This window comes from Camelus bactrianus, chromosome 30, assembly GCF_048773025.1.
Source record: "Camelus bactrianus isolate YW-2024 breed Bactrian camel chromosome 30, ASM4877302v1, whole genome shotgun sequence".
In the NCBI taxonomy this organism is placed as follows: domain Eukaryota; kingdom Metazoa; phylum Chordata; class Mammalia; order Artiodactyla; family Camelidae; genus Camelus; species Camelus bactrianus.
The window spans coordinates 13,881,391-13,904,466 of NC_133568.1; the positions used below are offsets into that span (position 1 = coordinate 13,881,391).

General features: G+C 40.1%; 1 protein-coding gene across 3 annotated transcripts in view; it reads left to right on the forward strand.

Annotated features, from left to right (window-relative positions):
• The window catches only part of DCC (DCC netrin 1 receptor), a 985,342-nt gene that overhangs the window by 949,254 nt on the left and 13,012 nt on the right, over positions 1-23,076 (forward strand). For all 3 annotated transcript variants that reach the window (XM_010961349.3, XM_045521525.2, XM_074355181.1), the window contains exon 27: positions 706-918. In XM_010961349.3, the coding sequence (XP_010959651.2) occupies positions 706-918 (213 nt within the window). The remainder of the gene's footprint in view (positions 1-705; positions 919-23,076) is intronic.

Below are 23,076 nucleotides of genomic sequence, written 5' to 3' on the forward strand. Positions count from 1 at the left end.
TTTCTGAGGGAAATTGTGAAATTTCTTTTCCTGGAGAGGTATTTTTAATATGATGATATGGACTCTTTAATAAAAATCCAGCCCACTGGCTGGTTAATAAAGAGGGACCTAGGTGTGGGTTCCCGCAGCCGCTTCGCTCTGATTGAGAGCTGAGAGACGCCGTGTTTTCATCTGGACGATTCACCCTTGGTCATTTGTTCCTTTAGACTAAATATGAGTCTGGAGTAAAACCTGCAGTTTTCTTTGTTTCGAAAAATATGCTCTGAACCGCTTAATTACACAGACTTCATTGAACACAAGTACACACATTTCTCTTTTCCTTTACATTCTTAAAAGCAACTTGGCTCCTTATAGCGTCCACCTGAAGCCCCCATTCCCCTTTGCCTTTTCCTGAACCAGCATCACCACAGCTTTGCCTTAACGTGTCCCTTGCCGCTCCGCACTTCAGCGTTGAGCTTGTGTGTACGTTTGCTTGTCCCCTCCAGCTTTGGCAGGACTTCCTAGCCTAGAGAGAAGGTGCTTCTCTTCAAACTCCCCTTGCCCTTGGAGTCCTAGCCCGTCCGCTGTCTTGATTACATTTTCCTTACTTGAACATCCTGGCATAACTCTCTGAACTCATGCAGAGGAGGCTCCTTTGGGGGACTTAGGGAAAGCCAGCTTTGATCCTCCTAGAATAATGAATGGCTTCTCTTGTCTCCATTGCAGCGGTGAGTGAAGGACCAACCACCCAGCAGCCACCCATGTTGCCCCCGGCGCAGGCTGAGCACCCCAGCAGCGAGGAGGCGCCCAGCAGAACCATCCCCACGGCCTGCGTCCGACCGACTCACCCGCTCCGCAGTTTCGCTAACCCTTTGCTACCTCCACCAATGAGTGCAATAGAACCGAAAGTCCCTTACACACCGCTTCTGTCGCAGCCAGGTAAGTGCCCGTGTGTTCACTTTTAAAAGCTTTGTTATCCGCGGCTCTGAAAAATGCGTGAAGGTTCCTGGATGTAAGGTGTCCTTTTGACATTATGTGCCGCGTGTGCTCGTGTCTCTTACTGATGTTGTGTTGCAGCTCTGAAGTATCTGTTTTCTAAGCAGCTGGCTGGTTGCAGGTGCCTTTCGTTCCTTTAGAAAGTTGTTCATTGATCCTGAGGGCCAATCTGGTACTTTTGGTATGTGCTGTAGGTGTGGCCACTGGATAATCCTGGAGAAGTTCTTCTGTTTGCCATGTGGGTCCTAGGATTTTAGGCCAGTCTCCAAGACTAGAGTTAAAGGTACAAAAGCCTGCAAAATCACTTTTTAGAGAAATGCATATAATCTCATAATTCCATGGGTTCTTATTGCAGAGTTGCAAGGCCAGGAAGGAGTAACAGACCAGTGTTGAGCCTAACTTCCTAATTTTAGAAATAGAGCAACCGAAACTTAGGTAGAAAGGAACAGTTTCGCTATGCTTCCCTTCTAAGAAAATCAAGCAGCAGAGAGGAGAACCAGGGTCCCCAGTTCTCAATGCAGGGTTCATTCTATTACCCTGAGGCTGGACCAGAGCGCCTTTTTGTTTCTGCTGGGGATTAGGGAGAAGACGGCGTCGACTGTCCTGTTTGGGCCTAAAAGGGTTTGGGTTTTTGTTTCTGTTTTTGTTTTTTTAAGTGACTATGTTATCCAGAGGAAAAAAGCTAGAAATGATGTTCTAACGTCCATTTTAAATGAAAATTTTACTGTGGTGGTAATGTTTGGTTTGGAACACAAGGTTTGGAAATCAACCCATCTTCTAAGCAATCTGCAATAACAAAAAATGACCCAAAAGAATCCTGATTTTAGGAAGAACACCTGACAACAGGCAGAACAAAGCACTTATCACTGTTATTTACTAGTTATTAATTTCTTCTAGTTACAGTAATACCAAAGCTGCTGTAAACAAAGTCTGACACAATGTAGCCTAAATGAGCGTATTATATCCTTAAAAGATGGAAATAGAGTCCATTCTTCTGTCTCTGCACCTAATCTCTCAAATAACAAGCATCTTTGAAGAAGCATTCTCCCATCTACTGCCCTGTTGGCAAGATCTCATTTTTCTTTTATTTCCATTGCGCATTTTTAAGTCTTCTTTTAATGTTGTTCTTTTTTTCAGTGACACTATGTCTTATTAGTAAACTGTCTCTTCTTTCCAATTTTCCAGTCTCTCTGGCTTGCATTTTTGGGGTTGATTTTATATTATCACAGTTCCTCTTTAAATGCCGCCCTCCCCCACCCACCTGAGGCACATCCCCACCATCACTTGGGAATCATTAGACGCCCTTTCCTTCTTTGTTTCTCCGTTGTCTCCCTGTGATTCCTGTTCATTTCAATAATGTCTTACCTCCTGATTTTCAAATAAGTTCTCCCTGCCCTGTCCCGACACATGGTAAATAGTACGCTTTTAAGAAAGAGCCGATGTTTACTTATTCTAATAGAAAAAGAAAATTAACAGACTGACAAATGTATTAGCTGTGACATTAACTACATGCTTCGTCGTCTAAAAGATGAAATACTTAGAGCTTTCGACAAATTTTAATTCTAAGAAAATCATTACTTTTGTCAAACTGATTGATGAAGTCAAGTCATTCTCTTGTTGGCTTAAAAAAAAAACCTCTAATAATTTTACTCTGGATTTCACAACAAAGGACTGTGTAATTACTAATGAATGTATCTTTACTTACCATAAGTAATTACTTTAGAATATGGTAATGTGAGTCATTACTATCATTTTTAAAGATCAAGCCAAATGAGACGCTCCTGCTTTGAAATTACTTAAATTAGGATCAGTGAAGAAGTTCTTTCCTTCCTCAAATTCCTGAGTGTTTTTTCCTGGCAACATTATCGACCAGTGCCCCGGTCTGCCTTCCAAAAAGGCAAGCAAAGCTCCATTTGCAGCAGTTTTATATGAGGTACAGGGCAACACATACTATGCAGTAATGATCTCCAGGGAAGTGCAAGGAGTTTTGCAGGGTTTCTTTAGTAAATGGTAATTAGAAAGCCATCCTGTTGTCATAACGACTGAAATTCTGCCTACCTGAAAACACAGACTCACTCCTTCGTTTTTTTTTCCTTCCGCAGTGAGAAATTTAGCTTACTAGACTCTCAGGTGTTTCATGGTATTTCTTACAATTTCATCATCATGCTTCCTCTATAGACGTGAATAACCGTGTGGTCTTTACACATCTCGGAGGCTGCCGTCACCGCACTTTGCAAATCGCAGATGTGGACGTCTAAGTGCTTTGGCTTAGCCCCTCTCAGGTTAAATAGGAAATGTCTGACAGAGTGTTGGGCTTATGACATTATAGATCTGACATAAATTCTACAAAGGGCCAAGACAGGCTGTCTTTTTTTTTTCTCCTTCACTAGTGAAAATTCCTTTTTGCTGTGAAATGATCAGCTGCACTTTAAATGAACCTGGATTAGGAGACCATTTGTCTTCTAAGGCTGTAATTCTAAAGGGAAAAAAAATGTGACCTCTTAAATAGTGACTTTTATATCGTGGCACTGTTTTATAACACTTGCCCTCTGGAGTCCTTGCATCTCTGTAAAACTGCATACGTGCAGTGTTATCCTCCATTAAAACATTGCATGTCTACACGTTTTTATTTATAAAAGCAAAAAGTTAGAACATCCTGATCTTTTCAGTCTTCTTGGGATCAATATGTCAGTGGACATGACAAGACCAAAACTCACTTCATTGTACTGCGAAATTGAGTTTGATTTTTCCTCTGCAAATTGTGGCCTGTTCTTCAATTTGTCTGAGGACCGAGGACAAGGAGCGGGTGGAGGTGGCTGACAGGGGACAGAAAAGGCATTTGATTTATATTTTATGGCTGGTTGAGAAATCATGCGTTCTGGTTCTAACCTGACCTTTTTGGCAGGCCTCATTTCAGTAAATATGCCATCACACCAAACTGCCAATAAATTACTAGAATACATTAATACAATTACTTTCCCTGAGCCACTTGTTGGCCATCATTGGAGGTGTCCATCAAGGATTCCACAGGAATGTTCCCTTCTCCTGAAATCAGTCCCAGGCAGAGGTCATGGCGGATCAGACATCCTTTAGCAGGTCGAACAAGAGGGTCACTTCTCAGGCCAGCCTGACTGCATAAATCACTGGCACAGCTAAGTAGGAGAGATTTGTTGATTTGATGTTATTGGAGCCAACACCACCAATCCATTCTAGAGAGGAAAATTACGCTGCCTCCGATGACATTTCATCTCACGTGTAAACTTATTTTTGTGTGTGTTTTCGTTTTCTTTGTTTTGGTCAGGGGTGGTTCGAGGTTTTGGTAGGTACCTCCTTGAAACTGTCCTGTCCTCATTCCTAACAGATAGTTACATGTTACTAAGGGCTGATTTAGGGTGATTAGAGCAAATCAAATCAAATCAAATTTCACCTATTAAGAAAAAAAAACTAAGTCACATTGCACTTAAATGTCACCCATATTTGTGACTCCAGACCTACTTGGACTTTTAATAAAGTGCTGTTCCCTTTATATGGTCTTTCAGTATTTAAATAGGAAAAAATCTCTGCTAATTGCCTCAAAGAGAGGGAAACCATGTCTAGGGGAGACTTTATGAGTCAGCCAGGTGTCTGGTGCCTTATTCACAAACGACAAAGCTGAAGCCTAAAAACACTCAGCAGCCTGCCCGAGGTCAACTAGTGAGCTAACGGCTGAGTTTGAAGAATTCAGAGAAATGTAACATTGAAGAAAAACAAAAGAATTTATTTAGCTTTTTGAGATGTGAGAGGTTACTCTTAGATTGACTTTTTCTTCCCCTTGACAAACAGGTTTCTAGGATGATCCTAGTAATTAAATATCTCTCTGAAAGAATTGTTTTATAGCAGTAGGTTGAGTTATTTAGCTCAGTATTTGAATAAATGTTTTACCCCTTTATCTAGGGATGTAGACAGAGGCAAGGAGTTATAGCAAGAGGAGTGACGAGGCAGGAACTCTAGAACAGCTCCTGTCAAACTCACCTGTCCAACCTGCCAGGATCCCTCCACAGGAGGGCGAGGAGCCAAGGGGTGACGTCCGTTGCTTTCAGCACTAGGAACCGTGGCTAGCCAGGGCTTTGGAGACCAGTAATAAAATTAAGACGAGCAGAAGGAAAGGTAATACAAAGGTAAAGGTGAACGATTGTGAGAATATTACTCAGGTTGTGGGTTAGATAGTCGATGAGAGTGCAAAATGAATAGCCAGTAGTCTTCAAAATTAGAAAATTCTGAAATCATTAGGGAGAGGGAATGAATGACCACAGTGGAGTCAAAATTTGAGTCCTTTAATCAAACTTTCACCCGACTTAAAACAATAAGAGAAAATATTGCCCCAAGAATTGTTAGATCATAGATAAAATTGAGACTAATTATCAACTTTATATAGTTAAACTCCAGGGTGAAAGTATTGTATTGCTCTTTAGATAGTCATAAGAGAAGAAATTTCAAAATCTGTTTTCAGAACTGTATTACCTGGTAAACTATATAACTTGAAACATCTTATCTGGGAAGAATGTCTTTGGATCACACTGGGGAGCGGTGGCCTTGTAGGTGACAGAGAGTGACGAGGGAGAGGGTGAGCAACGGGTTGTTTTCAAAACAGCGAATATTCCTTTCACGTGTCCTAAGAACCTGATGAGTTGCGTGGTTACTATTGCTATATGGACTTTGTTATTTATGAAATATCTTGAATATCAAAGTGCCTTTTTAAAACTCAGCTTAGGTGAAACTAGTAGAGTTTATGCTTTACATTTTGTCATCATTTACAGTTTATACAGGTTGTTCCCAAGTGAATTCATGCCTCCCTGAGAAATAACTATCACCACCATTACTGATGAATTCAATAACTGTTTCAGGATCATGTGTCATTGTTCTTCGGACCTTTATACAAACCCTCACACATAAAGCGCACTCTATAAATACTTGTTGAGTTGGTCAGAATAGAATAATAAAAGTAAAAGCCAGAAATTAAATTCAGGTCTTTCTTCAATTTCAAGTCTAATTATGGTTAAAGGCGAAGCAGATTGATCCGAGAGCTGGCAAAAGGATTAGATATTGAGGATAAAGGCAGGGAAGAGGAAATGATTTCCAGATCCATGACTATTTGATCATAAAATGCTAAATGTTATTCATTCTCAACAATGAATAACAATTTCTGCTGAAGCTGAATTAAATTACATAGAGTGGAAAGGCAACACTAAGCCACCAGCCCTGGAAGTTCTAGTCAGTCCTTAACATCATGAAGATAAACAGACTTTGCCGTATTTTGGAGAAGAATCACATCCTCTTTATGTCTAAGAAGAGGGAAGGAGGCTCAGTGCAAATAGAGTCCTGAGGACTAGTCTCTCTGTTAGGCCAATTCTGCTGCCCTGAATCCGACTAATTCTCTTCTGTGAAATTAGATAGGCTTTCCTCTTCAAAGAGGGATGAAACATGACATTCTAGCCATCTTAATCACTGCAGAAATGAGGGTAGACATTCTCTCTCTATTTCTTCTTTGCTTTGTGAAAGTGTATGAGTAAGAGAAAGGTTTTCCTTTGAATGAAGCTTCTGAGCTGCATACCATGCATCTTAAGTCTTCCGTGCATTTGACAGAGTTCCTCATAGTTCATCAGTTAGGGTCAGACTCTGCTTTCTTTGAGAGCAGGGGGAAATTTTACAACAGACAAATAAAAAGTGTTCACAGAGACCTCCATGTTAATGGACTGTTGAGAATGTGTTGTGAAAAATCTTAACGTGCCGAAAACAATCTCTATGATAAAAAAGTGAGAATTTAACCATCAGCAAACTGTTTCTAAAGCTATGACTGTAGTATCTTTACTGAAGATGTTACAGAGAATTTGTAAAAACCATTTAAAGCTCCTACATCTTCTGAAATGTTTGTAACTTTTATCTTACTGGCAGGGACTTAACGAGGAGTCCAAGTGCCACGTTAAGTGTCTTGTGTGCTTCACAGCGTAGACTTTCTTCTTAGGCTCACAGGAGGATTGATGTTCTTATTACCAGAATCTCTTTATTTACTGGAATGTCAAAGCTCTAGGAAGAGAATGCCTTTATCTTCTGTGGGAAATTTGGTACAAAACAACGATCAGTAAGCCCAGTTGATTTTATGGTACTTGCAACGACTGCTCTTTTCACATCTACTCCGAATTTCCCTTCTTAAATATTCTTCTTTCACCTTTCCCATCCTCTTACCCAGCTGTCTGTATCTTTCTACTTCTGTGGTCACCTGAGTCATGACTTTGAACAGAAACAGTGTATTTCAAACTATACTGTGTTAACCTAGTGTACTTTTAAAGTCTGAGATGGCTAGTTTAAACTTTGGTGTGAGAACATGTTGCATTTTAGAGTTACTTGTGTTCCTCTTGGAGCGGTACCACAGGTAGTTAATAGAAACAGGATGCTCTGTGCACACAAGCCCTGGTGCAGGACTAAAGGCAGGAACATGCCATGTGATGAGAACTCGGCCAGGCTTCCTGGCCTCTTTGGGAGGAGCGCAGTGCGACTGGAAGAGCACGTACACGAGGAAAGTAACAGAAATCCCCTCGGACTCGCGCTCCCGCTCACTGGCTGGGTTAGCCTTGAGTTAGTCACTCAGCCTCTGGGCTTCCATTTTTCACATCTATAAATGTGGAGAATAAAACCTCACCTGGAAAGGGTTTGTTTCATTTTCCTTAAGGAGTCCAAGCAGGTAAAACATGAATGACGCTAGTTAAGAAATGTTAGCCCTCAATCCAAGAGCTTTGCTATAATCTGGAGACCACATTGCCTTATAAATTGGGCCCAGTGAAGTTTCCAGTGCCTTATGATAAGCAGCAGCGGGATCACGTGGAAGGGGGGTTTAGAAGTACGTTTTAGTGGTTCCGTGGCTGGTGAAACAAGCTCTAACTCCTGAAGCTTGTATTTCACCACAAGAACATGCACCAGAGGGGGGGCGGCCAATGAAACGGGCCCTTGCTTGGAAGACAGGAAGGCGAGCAGAGAATTGCAGAACAGCAGCTCCGAGCTGCCTGAATATCACCTCTAGAGAGAAGCATGGCCTCGTTCAGTTGAACAGGTCCTGCTCTTGTATCATAAATGCATCTGACAGCCAGGAAACTATTTCCCACCAACCCCTTTAAATGACCAAACTGCATTAAATAGCACATCCCATCCCCCATTTCTTCATCTGTGCCTCCACCAGTTGTTACGACTGCCCATTCCTCAAGCCCTCTAAGGATTTATGTCCAATAGGTGGAAAGATTTGGTGGTAACATATCTGACTTCCTCTCACTCATAAACACAGCAGCTCCTGAATTGCTTCTCACAATGAACCAATTTAAAGTCACTAAAGCCTCTGGAATTTCCTAGACCCAGCTCTCACTTCCAACTGAGCTATTCCTTGCGCTAACCTTTTGCAAAGGGAATTGCAGGGCAAAGACGAGTAGGCAGTGAGGACCAGGAAGTGAGCTGCTGCAAGTAGGGAAGGGATATTTCTCATCAAACCCATGTAAAATATTGCTGACACCTTTGTCTTCTTATTTACAAATAACATGTGTTCTAGGAAGACTATTCTAGGGTGACTTATTTCCAGGTGTGATTTGAGATCGATATTTTAAATTCTAAACTCTCCATGAACGTAAGCAGGGCCTCTCAAATTTTAGATGCTTAAGAATCACCTGCAGATCTTACTAAAATGCAGGTTCTGATTCAGTGGATCCAGAGGAGAGCCTGAGAGCCTGCATTTCTAAGAAGATTCCAGGGGATGCTGGTTTTGCCCCGCGGTAGGTCACATTTTGCGTAATGAGATTCCAGAACAGAACATATGTTCTTCACCTGGAGTTCATGGGAGAACTTGTGCGTTTAGTAACTCATTTGAAATTAAATTCACGTTTGTGTGTGTGTGTGTGGTTTTTCGAGTGAGTAGGTTCATAGCTCTCATTAGCGTCTCAACTGGTTCATTTGTAGTAAGTTAAGGACCACTCGATCTGCCATTACGTCATCACCCTGCGTTGAGGCTCAGCTGTGGAACTTGAACACTAAAAATTCTGTTTTTGTTTTGCCTTGATTTTGTTGTTTGTTTTTCAAGACCAATTCCAAAAACCTTTGGCAGAGATAAAACCTTCCAGAATCTCAGGCTGTAGAGCTGTCCCCTTTGGCCCTCCCCAGTGAAATTCTAAAAAATTAAGTTACTCATTTTCTTGTAGAAACACTGGAGGCCGTTTTGTACATTTTTCAACGTCCAAGGAGGGAATTCGTTAGATTAGTATTTATAAATGTTTTGAAAGAGATCCCACTTCTGAAACTCTTATTTTTGTTGCCTACATGAAAACTGGTAGAGAAGACCCACAACTCTTTAGGATAAATTTTTCTCCAGAAGATGAGCTTCTGTGGGAAAATGAGATGTGTTGTCATTTGAAGGCGTTCATCATAACCTGTCCTTGGCATCCCGTGTTCCGGTGTGCAGTGGAGAGCCCCCCCCAGCAGAGGCTGAATGATGACACACGCATTTCCCTAAACAATGACTCACTGTTCAGTGAAGATTTCAGATTCGGCCAGTGTCACACCAGGATGAATAGTGTATGAAATCTGTAAGACATATTTTTAAATTTTTTCTGATGTAATGAGGATAAGTGAATATCTAGACAGCAGTAATAGAAATCACAGGTAATAGGAGGTAATTCAAAGAGATGTTGGGGGAGGGTATAGCTCCGTGATTAGAGCACACGCCTAGCACGCATGAGGCCCTGGGTTCAGTCCCCAGCACCAATATTAAAATAACTAACTAAATAAATAAAATTACCCACCCACCCCACCGCCAGAAAAAAACCCACAAACAAAATAAATACGATATTTTTAAAAAGAGACATTTATTGGAATAGTGAAGAAGTTGTATCATCTAATATCCTGAAAAATAGCATCATAAATCATTTACTGGGCATGAAATAATTGTAAGGACATGTAAGTACGTGTCTTGGTTGTGATAGCGAGTAGGAGAAAGGGAAGGTTTTAAACTAAAAGAAACTGTTTCTCCAATAAATGTTTGAGCAGTTAGTGTTTTGTCGTCTCTCCCTCCGTTCTGCTGAGTCTGTCTATCTTTCTCTTTATTTTTTTTTTCTTTGAGGTGTTTGTTTCTGGATCAGAGCTTCTGAATTTAAATGGAGCCAGGTGCAACATGAGCACCTACCAGTACATGGGTATTTGAATTTGAGAAATTCCAGATCAGAGGCAGGAACGATGAGAGAATATTGGAAAATACCCCTGAGGAAAGCATGTTAAAATGAACTTTTTTAGGTCTCTCGACGTTGTGAGTGTTTGAGAATTTTCTGCACAGAGCTCTCATCTCACCTCTTTCCTTGAGTTCCTGGGTTAGACACATGGTGCAGAATTCAGTTCCTGAAAGATGACTGGGAGCCCCCTTTGCTGGTCGGAGGCCATCCCACCACTCAGGTGCCCCACTCTCCCCAATTCCATTGCATCTGTTGTCTCCCAGATGCCACACAACCAGTGTTTTCTCTAATTCTTTCCTGGGTTAAAGCTCATAAAGTTTATCTTTGTATTTATTCTCTAGGTAGAATGATCCTGATTAAATAGTTTACACTTACATGACTTCTCAAACCAACATTTAATATCACGATAGACAGTAATTTTCACTATCCTTTAATATAACAGTAAAGTGTAGTATGTGCTGGGTCTTGATAGATCCTCAAGGAAAAGTGAACTAACTCTAACCATTCTAATCATGGTGATATTTGCAGACTTCATTACTGATAATTACCATTAGTAAGCACTTAACTGTAACTTCACTATCTCATGTAATCTCGACAAAAACACCAAGAGTAAAGTATTATTTCTCCTAGTTTAGACATGAGAAATCTTGGGATCAGAAAGGATAAAATAATTCATTCAATGTCACGTTATGTTTAAATAGCAGGGCAAGGATTTGAACCTAGGACTTTCTGAAACCAAATCCTAATTTTCTGAACTGTATTAAAATACATACACATAAACAGTCAATGATTCTGTGAACAATCATGTCACAAATAATAAACATTCAACCTATATTTTAGCATCTCTCATAACCTGTAGATTTATATACATTGCAATTATTTTTTCCCAGACGTATTCTGGTGTCCTTCCATGAAATTTATACCCATGACACAAGACTCTTGCTTATGCTTTCACAGAGGAAAAGAAAAACAGAGACCTTGTTTCTTTCTGTGTTCTCTGCAGGTTTTTTTTTTTATTGACGTATAGTCAGTTTAGAATGTTGTGTTAATTTCTGGTGCACAACACAGTGATTTAGTTTTATATATATATATCTTTTCATATTATTTTTCATTATAAGCTATTACAAGGTATTGAATATAGTTCCCTGTGCTCTACAGTAGGACCTCGTTTGTCTGTTTTATATATAGTAGTGAGTTTCTGCAAATCTTGAATTCCCAATTTATCCCTCCCCTCTTTTCCCCTTTGGTAACCATAGTTTTTTTCCCCCCATGTCTCTGGGTATGTTTCTCTTTTGTAAATAAGTTCATTTGTGTCATTTTTTTTTAAGATTCCACATAGAAGTGATATCATATGTTTTTTTAATTTTGTCGCACTTTTTCAGTTTCCTTTCCAAATATGTATTGATTATATCTTTTCATACTTGAATTGTCCCAACACAGCCAACTAGAAAAGTTTCCTTTTCATTGGAAGACTAAAAGAAATATCTAAATAGTTGTCAAAAACCCAAAGATAATATGGGCTTATTTCTAATCCCAGTACGAGATAGCCTGCAGCTTATTATTCAGAACTAGCTTCCAGTCATTTTATAGATATGAAATATTCAGAAACTTCATGCTGCAGAATATATTGAATATTAGAGTGTTTATGAAGCATTGCATTGAAACATATTTTTCTCATAAATAATTTCCCATATATGGGCTTGAAGAGAACTTCTTTTTGGCCCAGCAGGATGAGGATTAGTTAGAATTTTTCAATGACGTTTAGTTTCACTGCAAATAAAGAAGAATAAAATCTCAATTAACTAATATCTTTGGGGAATGAACTGTTCTCAGGAAATTGCTTTTCTGGCTAGCTCAGGGAAGAGAAGTCATTTTATGAGACATAAATGTTTATCAGTTGCCAATTCTATGTTAGCTATAAACTTATGACTGGGTTCGAGAATGCCATTTTACACGTGCTTCGTCCTTACATCCCACACCATCTTGCTGAAGTAGACCACGTCAGTTTATATGGGATGAACCCAGAGTGCAGAATAACTGAGTAACATCTCCAGGGTCACAGTTCCTAAAGGGCAGGGACAGGATATAAGTCTGTTTCTGCATGACTGTAATATTTATTCTCTTTCCTCAATTGCTTGAGAATCACAAAAGTGTACCAGGAAGAAAGACCAGAGTAATTAAAAGCCCAGAGATGGCAAAGTACAAGATGTTTTTAGAGTCTGTAGGTAAAGCCGTCTTCTGGGGAGGATGATTCCTGGAGCAGTTACGAAATGATGACCTGGAAAAGGGCAGGGTAAGGTGAGTGAAAACAGAGCAGTGCTTTGGGAGGATCAGATGGTAAAGCAGGATGGAGGTGAGACAGGAAGTGGGTGATGTAGGGGGAAGGCAGTGAGACTGGATGGAAGAGACAGCTGCAAGAGTTATCCTCCCAGAAAAGGCACAGGCGACTGACTGAGTAATTGGATGTGAAGACTGAGGGAGGCGGTGAGCTCCAAGCCAACTCGGTTGTTTCCATTCTGTCTTTGGGGACGTGGTTAGAAACAAAGAGAAAGAGGAAAGGGAGCTGAAAGGACACTCCTAGAAAGGAATGGCAGAGTAGGAAAGAGTGAAGTACGCTGGACATGAAGGGGCGATGGGACATCCAAGTGGAAACACGCGGCGGATGTGGTCATGCTGACAATTCAAGAGGGAAGTCGCACTGCAGTGTAGGCTGGGTAACAGTTCTCTGAGAGGTTAAGAGTTACAGCCTGTAGTAGACAGAGTTACATGACAACTCCCGGGAAAAGAATTTGAAGGAAAACAAAAATTGAAAGCTGAAATTTCCTTTATTAGGGAACAAAGAGGAGACCCTAGAGATAGGAGAACAATGGGAGCATGGTTTTTCAAAAGCCAGGAAAGGGAGCGCATCTCAAGGAAAATAGAGTTTTAAATACAATCGTTTTTTTGATTCAAAGCTGCCATAGAGGTTTTTTTGCTTCTATTGTTTCCTTATAAAAATATCAAATGCTCAGGAAGACTGTGAACGCCATATAACCACCACCTAGATTGTACAATGAACATTGTCATATTTCCCTTGCCACATATTTATTTCTCTCTCCATTGCCTTCATTTTTGATGCATTTCAAAGAAAAATCACAGACATCAGTTCACTTGGCCCCTAAACTTAAGTATATAAAGACGTCACTGCCTATTGAGTGTACCACTGAGCTGTATAACTTTAGGGGGAAAAACAGTAATAATTGTACAGAATCACTTGGAAAAAGCATGCTGATTTCAGGATAATTGGCTGTGAATCTCAGAACTGAGAAAACGTACTACTAACAAATCCTATGGAAAGTTGTACAGGGCAGTTACTTACTAGGCTGGAAAATGATGAGTACTTATGGCCTTTATAGCTGACATTTCTATAAATTGGTGAGGGCAAAAGCCAGGTGACCGAGAGAGCCGTGGTGAATAAGTAAGTAGACGCTGTGCACGGGTAGACCACCCCCAGACGTGTGGCAGCAAAACGCAGGGAAGAAGTCGGGCAGTAGAGACAACGGCAGTGTTCACGTAACTTGCTTTCCTCAATGGCGGACATGGTCTTTGGGGTGGAAGTGGTCATGGTGTTTAACTGGTACAGTTGAAAATACTTTTTTAAATATATGGCCATACTTCCTTGACTGAGTACTTCTCTGTGAGCTTTTAAAATGATCTTGTGCTTGAAAACACTGTTCGTGCTGTGCTTTGGTCAGTCTGAGAGGTTTGTGAAAGCTGGAAAATACTGGGTTACGTTGGAAGTGTACTAACCCCAGAATGTAATCTGGAATTTCTGTTTCTGGCCATAGTCATGATACCCATTTGTGTGTGTGTGTGTATAATTTGATGATTTCTATTAAAGATGAAGCCAGGTAAAAAATCAATTATTTCAGCATATTAAGAAATCTGGTTTGGACAAATCAAGGTTTTACTATAAAAACAGAATCCTCTGTGGCAATCAAATTGTCTTCATACAGAGAAATATTTTTAGTATTTACAAACTAAATTGATTTTTGAGAAGTGAAAATTATATTTATACATCATATGAGGTATTTACCAGAAACGTAACCTATTGCATACGAATGTGGATGAATGCGGGTTGTGATGACATTCTGCACAGAGTACCTCATTACAAAAGTTGGGCAAGACTGATGTCTGGATTTCTGCATTATTTCCTGCAGGTTTTCTGATGTTTCCATGAAATACTATGGAAACCTTATGCAGTGTCATTTGTTTCCCTATGAATTGAGTGGATGGTTTCTCCAAAGTTTGATCACTAGGATATCATCAAAAATGAGATAATAAAGGAAGTATTTTTAGATCTGTTTTTCATTGTTTTTCATGAAGAATAGAATTGACAGTTTTCTTCACAGGGGCACAAAACAGCTGAATTGCAGTAACTATAAATAGCTCGAACTTGTTGCTTCTTGTGGCAAATAGAGTAGGAAAAGTTAGAAAATTAAAAAAGATATGGATGGAGGATACAAATGTCCCTTTTATAATAAATTATCCGGAAATGATCTGAAATATCCATGAAATTAACTGAGAAGCCTCTTGACTTTGATATTGTATGCAAAAAGACACAGGAAGTCAACGTAGGCCCCTTAAAAGTGAGGAATGGAAGCGACGTGGAATCAGCATCTTTACTGTGAATTACGGGAGCCTTCCGGGAAATAACACAGATGTTTAGTTTTGAGTTTGCAGGTTTTATTTCGTTCTGGTATTTTGTTAATTTGTGGTCTAGGAATCTGAGAGAAGCATCAAGAGAAAGGGGGAGATACAGCTGTGTTCTGGTCAAGGCATTTCTCTTGATCGTTGGCAATTTTCCTGACACCTTTCATGTTGTATGCGGTTTCTAAATCAAGAGGAAGCGGGAACGAGCAGAATCACGAGGGCAGCCACTTTGCAGCCTCCTCTTCTGCCTGCTGCCTTTGTCTCCCTCAGTCTTGTTTCCAGGAATGAATTCCACAAAGTATGACGTCAGCACTACTCCGTGTGAATAAGGCACTGATGTGAGTCCTAAGGACAGAAAGACAGATTGGACAGCTTTTGTCTTTGAAGGCTTCTTAGCTACCCTTTGCTTAGTCATTATTTCCCAACATAAACGTTACAGAATGACTCATTGTCAATTCCAGCTCCTTTTTAGAACCTCTGTAAGACTTTCTAACCTGGTATAAAATGCAAAATAAACACCTCTCTTATATAAAGGATCTTGATGGATTCCAGGGCCATCTGGGACAATATTTAACTCATGTTTCCAACACAGTTGGTCACTTTCTCCCCGCCCAGTATTGTGGTAACTTTGCTTTTTTTCCATTACTGTGGGTAGCTTCTGATGTGCCCAGTGAATTCAGGACTTTGATTCCAATTTGCAAAGGTATAAAGGCACAACAAACCACAAATTGAAGAAAGCAAGCTTGTCTTTATAATTGGAGCAACTAGATCTTGGTTCTACCTCAAGGCAGGAGTTGAATTACGGATTGGATTAAATTTAATTGTTCAAGCTGGTAGGGTGGATGCCTTGCAGGATAGAGAAGAAGAATATGAAAAGAATATCAGTATCAGATTTGAGAGGTGTTCCAGGAAGCAAAAGCATCTCCCTGACCCAGGTGCAGTGGTGACAAATGACTTACAGGTAGAAAAGCATCCTTTATATGGTTCTTTCTACCATTTACCTTTAAGGGGAAAATGATGAGCTATTAAGAGTCTGCCACCAGTTAAATTATTGGCTCATTTCCTATCCTGGGAGAGGAGGTAGGGCTGCATGCTTGCTCTTGGTATCTCTTACTAGGTGTGCACAGAAGAGTACGGGGGACCGTGTGTAGGGGCGAAGTATCCTCAAAGAGGAAAGGTATTTGAAGATAATGTTCACCCTTTGCATTATTCAAAGGGAAACTGTAAAACCATGGACTGTATTAATTATTCTTTTCCAAGTTTTTACTTCTGTGATGCTGTGACGTTTCTGTGTTCATTAGTTCACCAGTTAGATGGGAGCAAGTCTAGCTGGGATCAAGATAGGAGAGAGAGCAGGAACATGTGGATGTCTTCTTCCTCTCTTCCATCATCACCCAATCATCACCCACCACCACCATCCCCCACTGTCACTGTTTCCTCTCCTTTTCTCCCACTCTCTCCCTTCCTATCCAGAGCTAAGAATGTCTTGCCTGCTTCACTCTGCTTTCCATCAAAGGCTACTTGCTAAGATTTTGTTTGTTTTTGTCTAAGAAAGAACGTGTACTTTAACAAACAGTAGTCAAACCCCACTTCCCAGCTAAGTGACTTTGAGTGAATCCTTTATTTTCTTTGAACTTGGACTTTTCCATCTTCAAGACATGAGCACATGAGATAATGTAGGCAACAGTGTTTTATTGTAGTTTATGTGCCTTTGGGAGAGAGAGAGGATGCCTAAGTTTTAACTTTTTTTCTCTCTGGGTTCCAGTTCATGGAAATAATAGGGAAAAAAATTCTGTTAGCCAGATGGGAGGCAGAGATCCCAGAGGATCATGACCCTCTGGGATAACTGGGGAGGAGGAGCTGGGAGGCCCCTCCTTCCTTGACTACAGGACTGTGGGCTCACCAGCTGTGAGCCAGAACAGACAGAGGCCTGGCCCAAAGAAAGTCACCCTACTTGTCACTCAGGGTCGCTCCCCCTTACACCTTAGTGGGAAGGAGTAGAGGCGGGTAGAGATGGGGCGGAAGTACCTCATTAACACAGCCCCAGTGTTTTCTTTCTCTTTGAGGAGAAACACGAGGGTTAGAAGAACACAAAGCTTCCATTTCCAGAAGTGGCATTTACATGTATTTGTCACCCTTTGACTAATGCCAAAACTTAACATGTTTGAAATCCAATTACTGAGGAAGAGTGCCCGACGCTTCTACATCTAGGTGAATGCAGCTACTCTCTTTTTGGTCAGTGCACGTGAGAAGTATCCATGACTGTATGACACTTCTGCACCCCCCCCCCAGACAACCTGAGCACTGAGCAGTTACTTCATAGTAAATGCACGTTAGGACAGTATCACGGCTCACGTGGAAACTAGACCAAGAGAGGCAATCTTCGTCCAGCATCACAGAGTAAGTCAGAGACAAAGTGGAGACGAGAACCCAGGCCCCTTCAAAGCTACCCCTTTTAACTTTACTCTAAAGGGTGAAGGCGTAGATAGAAATGGGATAGAAAAGAGGAGAAAGTAGGCAAGGATGTAAAAGTTATAATCATGCTACACATTGACCCCGATTCGACCCAGGGGTCTGTTGACTTGGGTCCTTCTACAGCTTAATCTAACAGTTCTCACCAAGAATCGTTTTGCTTGGGAGCACCCTCTACAGGGAGATGCTAGCAGGCATCTGCACCTGGCAGTTGTGTATTATGTACCTAATGAGCAAATGACATGTTCAATAACTGTGCTGTGAAAATGAAGCTTAAAACAGGACAGGCCTGCTGAGGCAGCTCATCTGCACGTGACGCGCACTGCTGGCCCATCCCGGAGCTCCAGCATCCTTTGCATTTACCCCTTAGTGGGTCCTGCTGAGGAGTAACATTAAAACCAAAGCAATGCTCACTTAATTAGTTATATATCGGTGTAAACTCATTTATTCAGCATATCAACATCCTGTATTTCACCTAAGGGTCGCCTGAAACACTGCTCCAACACTGCACCCTGGGGAGGGGGAAATCTATAGTGATTGCAGACTAAGCATTTGTAAATTTAGTTTTCAATTAATCATGGCTCATTTAAACTTATAGTAATTTAATACTGCTTATTTTTAGTTGCACTGTCTGGTGTTAGCCTGAAAACAAAGCAAAGCAACCATAATTGCTGTTACGGTTTTTCATTAATAACTTTAAAAGAAAATGATAGAACTTTTTTTTTTGGAGAAAGAACCAATTTTAAATTCAATTATCATAACTCACCAGTTAAAGATTCACTTGCTGGAGATTTCTTTGGATTCATTTTTACCAATTGATTAACTATGCTGCCTAAACCTTAAGGAAAACCAAGAAATCCAGAAAAGTAATGTATAGGTGTAAAAGCTGTATTCTTTTTCCTTCTGTAATTTTTATACCTTAAAGTAAAAGTTGTTTAACCTTTATAGATATTAAAAAAAAAAAAAAAAAAAGACTAAAGAAATTAAGCTGTGGGGCCAAAGTCATGAAACTAAGAAGATTGGGTCTCCCAAGTCCCTGGCGAGGACTCTCCTTCAATATTTGGTCATGTACTTGAAGACCCATTTTATGCTTGGAATTCCTTGTGTGGTTAACACACGTTTTCCTATCATGGGAAATAAGGAATGTTTCATTATGTTCTGGTCTTGATTGGGAATCCCTTATTATTCAAGCCCGTCTGCAAAGAGAAGGGAAGCTCTCCAGCGTCTCGGTCCCACCACTGGCCCTCCTCTCAGGCTGCCGCCCTCAGCTTTGCTCGCCTCCAGCTCTGAAAAGGACTGAAAAGGATGTGGGTTTTCTTGAGCACCCTCTCAAAGACATTCTTCATACTTGGGAGTGATAACGTAGGATTTTGACTCCTAGACTAACATAGAAAATTTTAAATTCTTGAAATTTTTATCTTTCCTTTTAAATTTATACAATTTACTTTCCATGTACAGTTATTACAGAATATTGGCTGTATTTCTCCATTTGTACAATACATTCTTGAGCCTATCTGATACCCATTAATTGGCAACTGCTGCCTTCCCACTGATAACCACTAGTTTGTTCTCCGTATCTGTGAGTCTGCTGCTTTTTTGTGGTATTCTCTGGTGTGGTGTAGTTTTTAGATCCCACATATAAGTGATATATAGTATTTCTCTCTCTCTGACTTATTTGCCTTAGCATAACACCCTCCAAGTCCATTCATGTTGCTGCAAGTGGCAAAAGTTTGTTCTTTTTATGGCTGAGTAGTATTCCATTGTGTGTGTGTATGTATAGACAGACAGATAAAACATCTTCTTTATCCATTCATCTGTTGATGGACACTTAGGTTGCTTCCATACCTAGGCAATTGTAAAGAACACTGCTATGCATATTGGGGTGCATGTACCTTTTCGAATTAATGTTTTTCGTTTTTTTAGGATATATTCCCAAGAGGGTATTTGCTGGGTCATATGATAGTTCTTTTAGTTTTTTGAGAAACCTCCATACTGTTTTTCACAGTGGCTGCACCAATGTACATTCCCACAACAGTATACAAGAGTTCCCCTTTTCTCCACATCCTCACCAATATTTGTTACCTGTGTTCTCTTTGATGATAGCCTTTCTGACACGTGTGAGGTGATATCTCGTTGTGGTTTTGGTTTGCATTTCCCTGGTGATTAGCAATGTTGAGCATCTTTTCATGTGACTGTTGACCATCTGCATGTCTTCTCTGGAAAAATGTCTATTCAGTTATTCAGCCCATTTTAAAATTAGGTTGTTTTTGTGATGTTGCATTATATGAACTGTTTATACATGTTGAATATTAATCCCTTATCAGTCATATCACTTGAAAAATATTTTCTCCCATTCAGTAAGTCATCTTTTCATTTTGTTGATGGTTTCCTTTGCCATACAAAAGCTTTTAAGTTTAATTAGGTCCCATTTGTTTATTTTTGCTTTTATTTCCTTTCCTTTAGGAGACAGATCCAAAAAATATTGCTGTGATTTATGTGAAAGAGTTTTCTACTCAGGATTTCCTCTAGGAGTTTTATAGTATCCACTCTTACATATTGGTCATTAATGCACTTTGAGTTTGTTCTTGTATGTGGTATTAGAAAATGTCCTAATATTCCTTCACATTTAGCTGTCCAGTTCCCCTTACTGCAGAGATTGTCTTCTCTATCACCTATTCTTGCTTCCTTTGTCACACAGATTAATTGACCATAAATGCCTGGGTTTATTTCAGGGCTCTCTACCCTGTTCCACTGATCTATGTGTCCATTTCTGTGCCAATTGCTTAGCTTTGTGGCATAGTCTGAAGTCAGGGAGCACGATTCCTTCAGCTCTGTTTGTATTTCTCAAGATTGTTTTGGCTATTTGGGGTCTTTTGTGTTTCCAGGCTACTTTTAAAACTTTTTGTTCCAAATCTGTGGAAAACAAACACCATTGGAAATTTGATAGCCATTGCACTGAATCTGTAGATTGCCTTGGGTAGTATGGTCATTTTAACAATATTGATTCTTCCAATCCAAGAACACAGTATACCTTTCCACTGGGTTGTATGGTATTCCGTCTCTTTCCTCAGCATCTTTACAGTTCTCTGAGTACAGGTTTTTTGGTTTTTTTTTTAACTTCCTTAGGTAAGTTTATTCCTAGATGTTTTATTCTCTTGGATGTGATGGTGAATGAGACGGTTTCCTTAATTTTCCTTTCTGGTATTTCATTGTTGGTATATAATAGACACAAATCTGTGTCATTTCCATCTGTATCCTGCAATTTTACGGAATTCACTGATGAACTCTAGTAGTTTTCTAGTGGTGCCTTTAGGATTTTCTATGGATAGTACCATGTCGTCATCTGCAAACTGACAGTTTAACTTGTTCCTTCCCCTCTGAGTTATTTCTTTTTCTTCAATTGCTGGGGCTAGAACATCTAACACTATGCTTACTGAAAGTAACAACAGTAGGCATCCTTGTCTTCATCCTGATCTTAGAGGAAATGCATTCAGCTTTTCACCAATGGGTATGATGTTAGCTGTGGGTTTGTCATACATGGCCTTCGTTATATTGAGGTATGTTTTATCTAAGCCCACTTACTCAAGAGTTTTTATCATAAATGGATGCTGAACTTTATCGAAAGCTTTTTCTGCATCCCACTTGATCATGGTGTATGAGCTTTTTAATTATTGGATTCAGTTGACGATTTTTGCATCTATGTTCATGAGTGACCTAGGCCTATAGTTGTTTTTTGTGGTATCTTTGGTTTTGGTATCAGGGTGATGGTGCACTCATAGAATGAGTTCAGAAGTGTTCCTTCCTCTGCAATGTTTTGGAATAGTTTAAAATCTTCTCTAACTGTTTGGTAGAATTCTCCTGTGAAGCCTTCTGGTCCTGGACTTTTGTTGAGATTTTTTTAAATTACTGATAATCTGTTCATATTTTCTATTTATTTCTGGCTCAGTCTTGGGAGACTGGACTTTTCTAAGAATGACAGTAGCCGCTAAGGTTCCTTTGTATTTCTGTGGTGGTGGCTGTAAATTTCCCTTTTCTCTTGATGAGTCTGGCTAAAAGCGTATTAATTTTGTTTATCTTTTCAAAGAACCAGCTTTTTGTTTCATCGATCTTTTCTATTTATTTTTAATCACATTTATTTGTGCTCTGATCGTTATGGTTACTTTCCCTCTGCTAACTTGGGTTTTGTTTGTTCTTTCTCTAGTTCCTTTAGGTGTAAGGTTAGACTGTTGGAGAATTTTCCAAGTGCACTTGAAAAGAATGTGTATTCTGCTGCTTTCCGCTTGAATGCTCTTGATATATCAATTAAGCCCATTTGGTCTAATGTGTTATTTAAGGCCTGTGTTTCTTATTGATGCTTTGGATGATCTGTCCATGCCTTTATTTGTAAAATATCTTTTCTGCTAGGTTTCTAGCTATCTTTTTCATCAATGGTGGTTCAGCAGATAGTTGTGATTTTCATGTGCTCAGGGCCTTTCTACTGTGCCATCTTGGCTACTCTCCCCTTTTCTTTTGCTTTGATATAGTACTGATAATTTTAATGAAACTTCTACAGGTTTTAAGAGAAGTTTTATTAAAATTATGTTAGACTATCAGTATAACTGCAGTTCTCCAAAGTGAAGAAATAAAGATGAAGTCTCCTCTGTAGGCTGCAAAAATAGAAGTTGTCAGAAATTCTATCATTTCTTGACACTGACGAACAAGAGTTTAAAACCTTGAAGTAAATGATTTTTCTAATTGCTACTATTTCGTGAGTTCAACAGGAGAATTATGGCTGTCTTCCAGTGTGTCAGAACACCATCAGGCGAGGCAAAGGCTAGCATGCCTTAAAACAACCCCTCACAGAGAAGGGGTGCACAAGAACGGGGAGGGGAGGCAGGGCCGCCAGAACAAACTTGGCTTTTAAACGGCTTTCTGACGGCAGTGTAGAAAAAGCCAGATAGCAATGGAGGAAGTATGGGAGAACCCATCAGCGACTGAAACCCAAGTAGGTTTTAATGACTGACTACATTGTCTACATGAAACTAATATAATACTGTAAGTCAACTATACTGCAGTTGAAAAAAATAAGGATGGACGAGCTGAGGCTAAATGGCCTGCCACCAGTAGCTCTGCAGGAGCAGGTAAGAGGCAGCGAGGGGGCAGCCAGTGTCCTCTTCGGAGGGCACTGAGGGCTCAGGCATCACTTACTAATCCAAATGCCAGGTGACTACACTACTTCCCCTCCTGTACAGAGTCTATGACATGAGACTGGTGATTTTAAGAGAACTACTTCCCCTCCTGTACAGAGTCTATGACATGAGACTGGTGATTTTAAGAGAAGATGTTTACCTGGTTTGAATGGTGTAGAAAATAGATTCAGGGTGTAGCCCTTTGGAAGAGCCACTGGTAAGGTCTCTTAAAGGCATGTCTCATTACAGACTAGAAAAATCGACAGGAACCTGTAAAACATGGTGAACTACGACTACATAAGTGAAGGGAAAAAAAAACAAACCACAGCTGGGGGAGCATCTAAGGACCCAGGCTTCACGAGTGTCCTAGCTTAAAATATCTGAGATGCAGAGTAGAAAATACTGAATCTACTGAACTACAACTGCATGTCCAAAAGCAAGGGTTTTAGGTAGCCAGCACAGCATGTTTTCATGAGAATCTTTGTTTTGAAACATCTGGTCCCCTTTGCTAAAGGGCAGTTTTGAGACCAAAG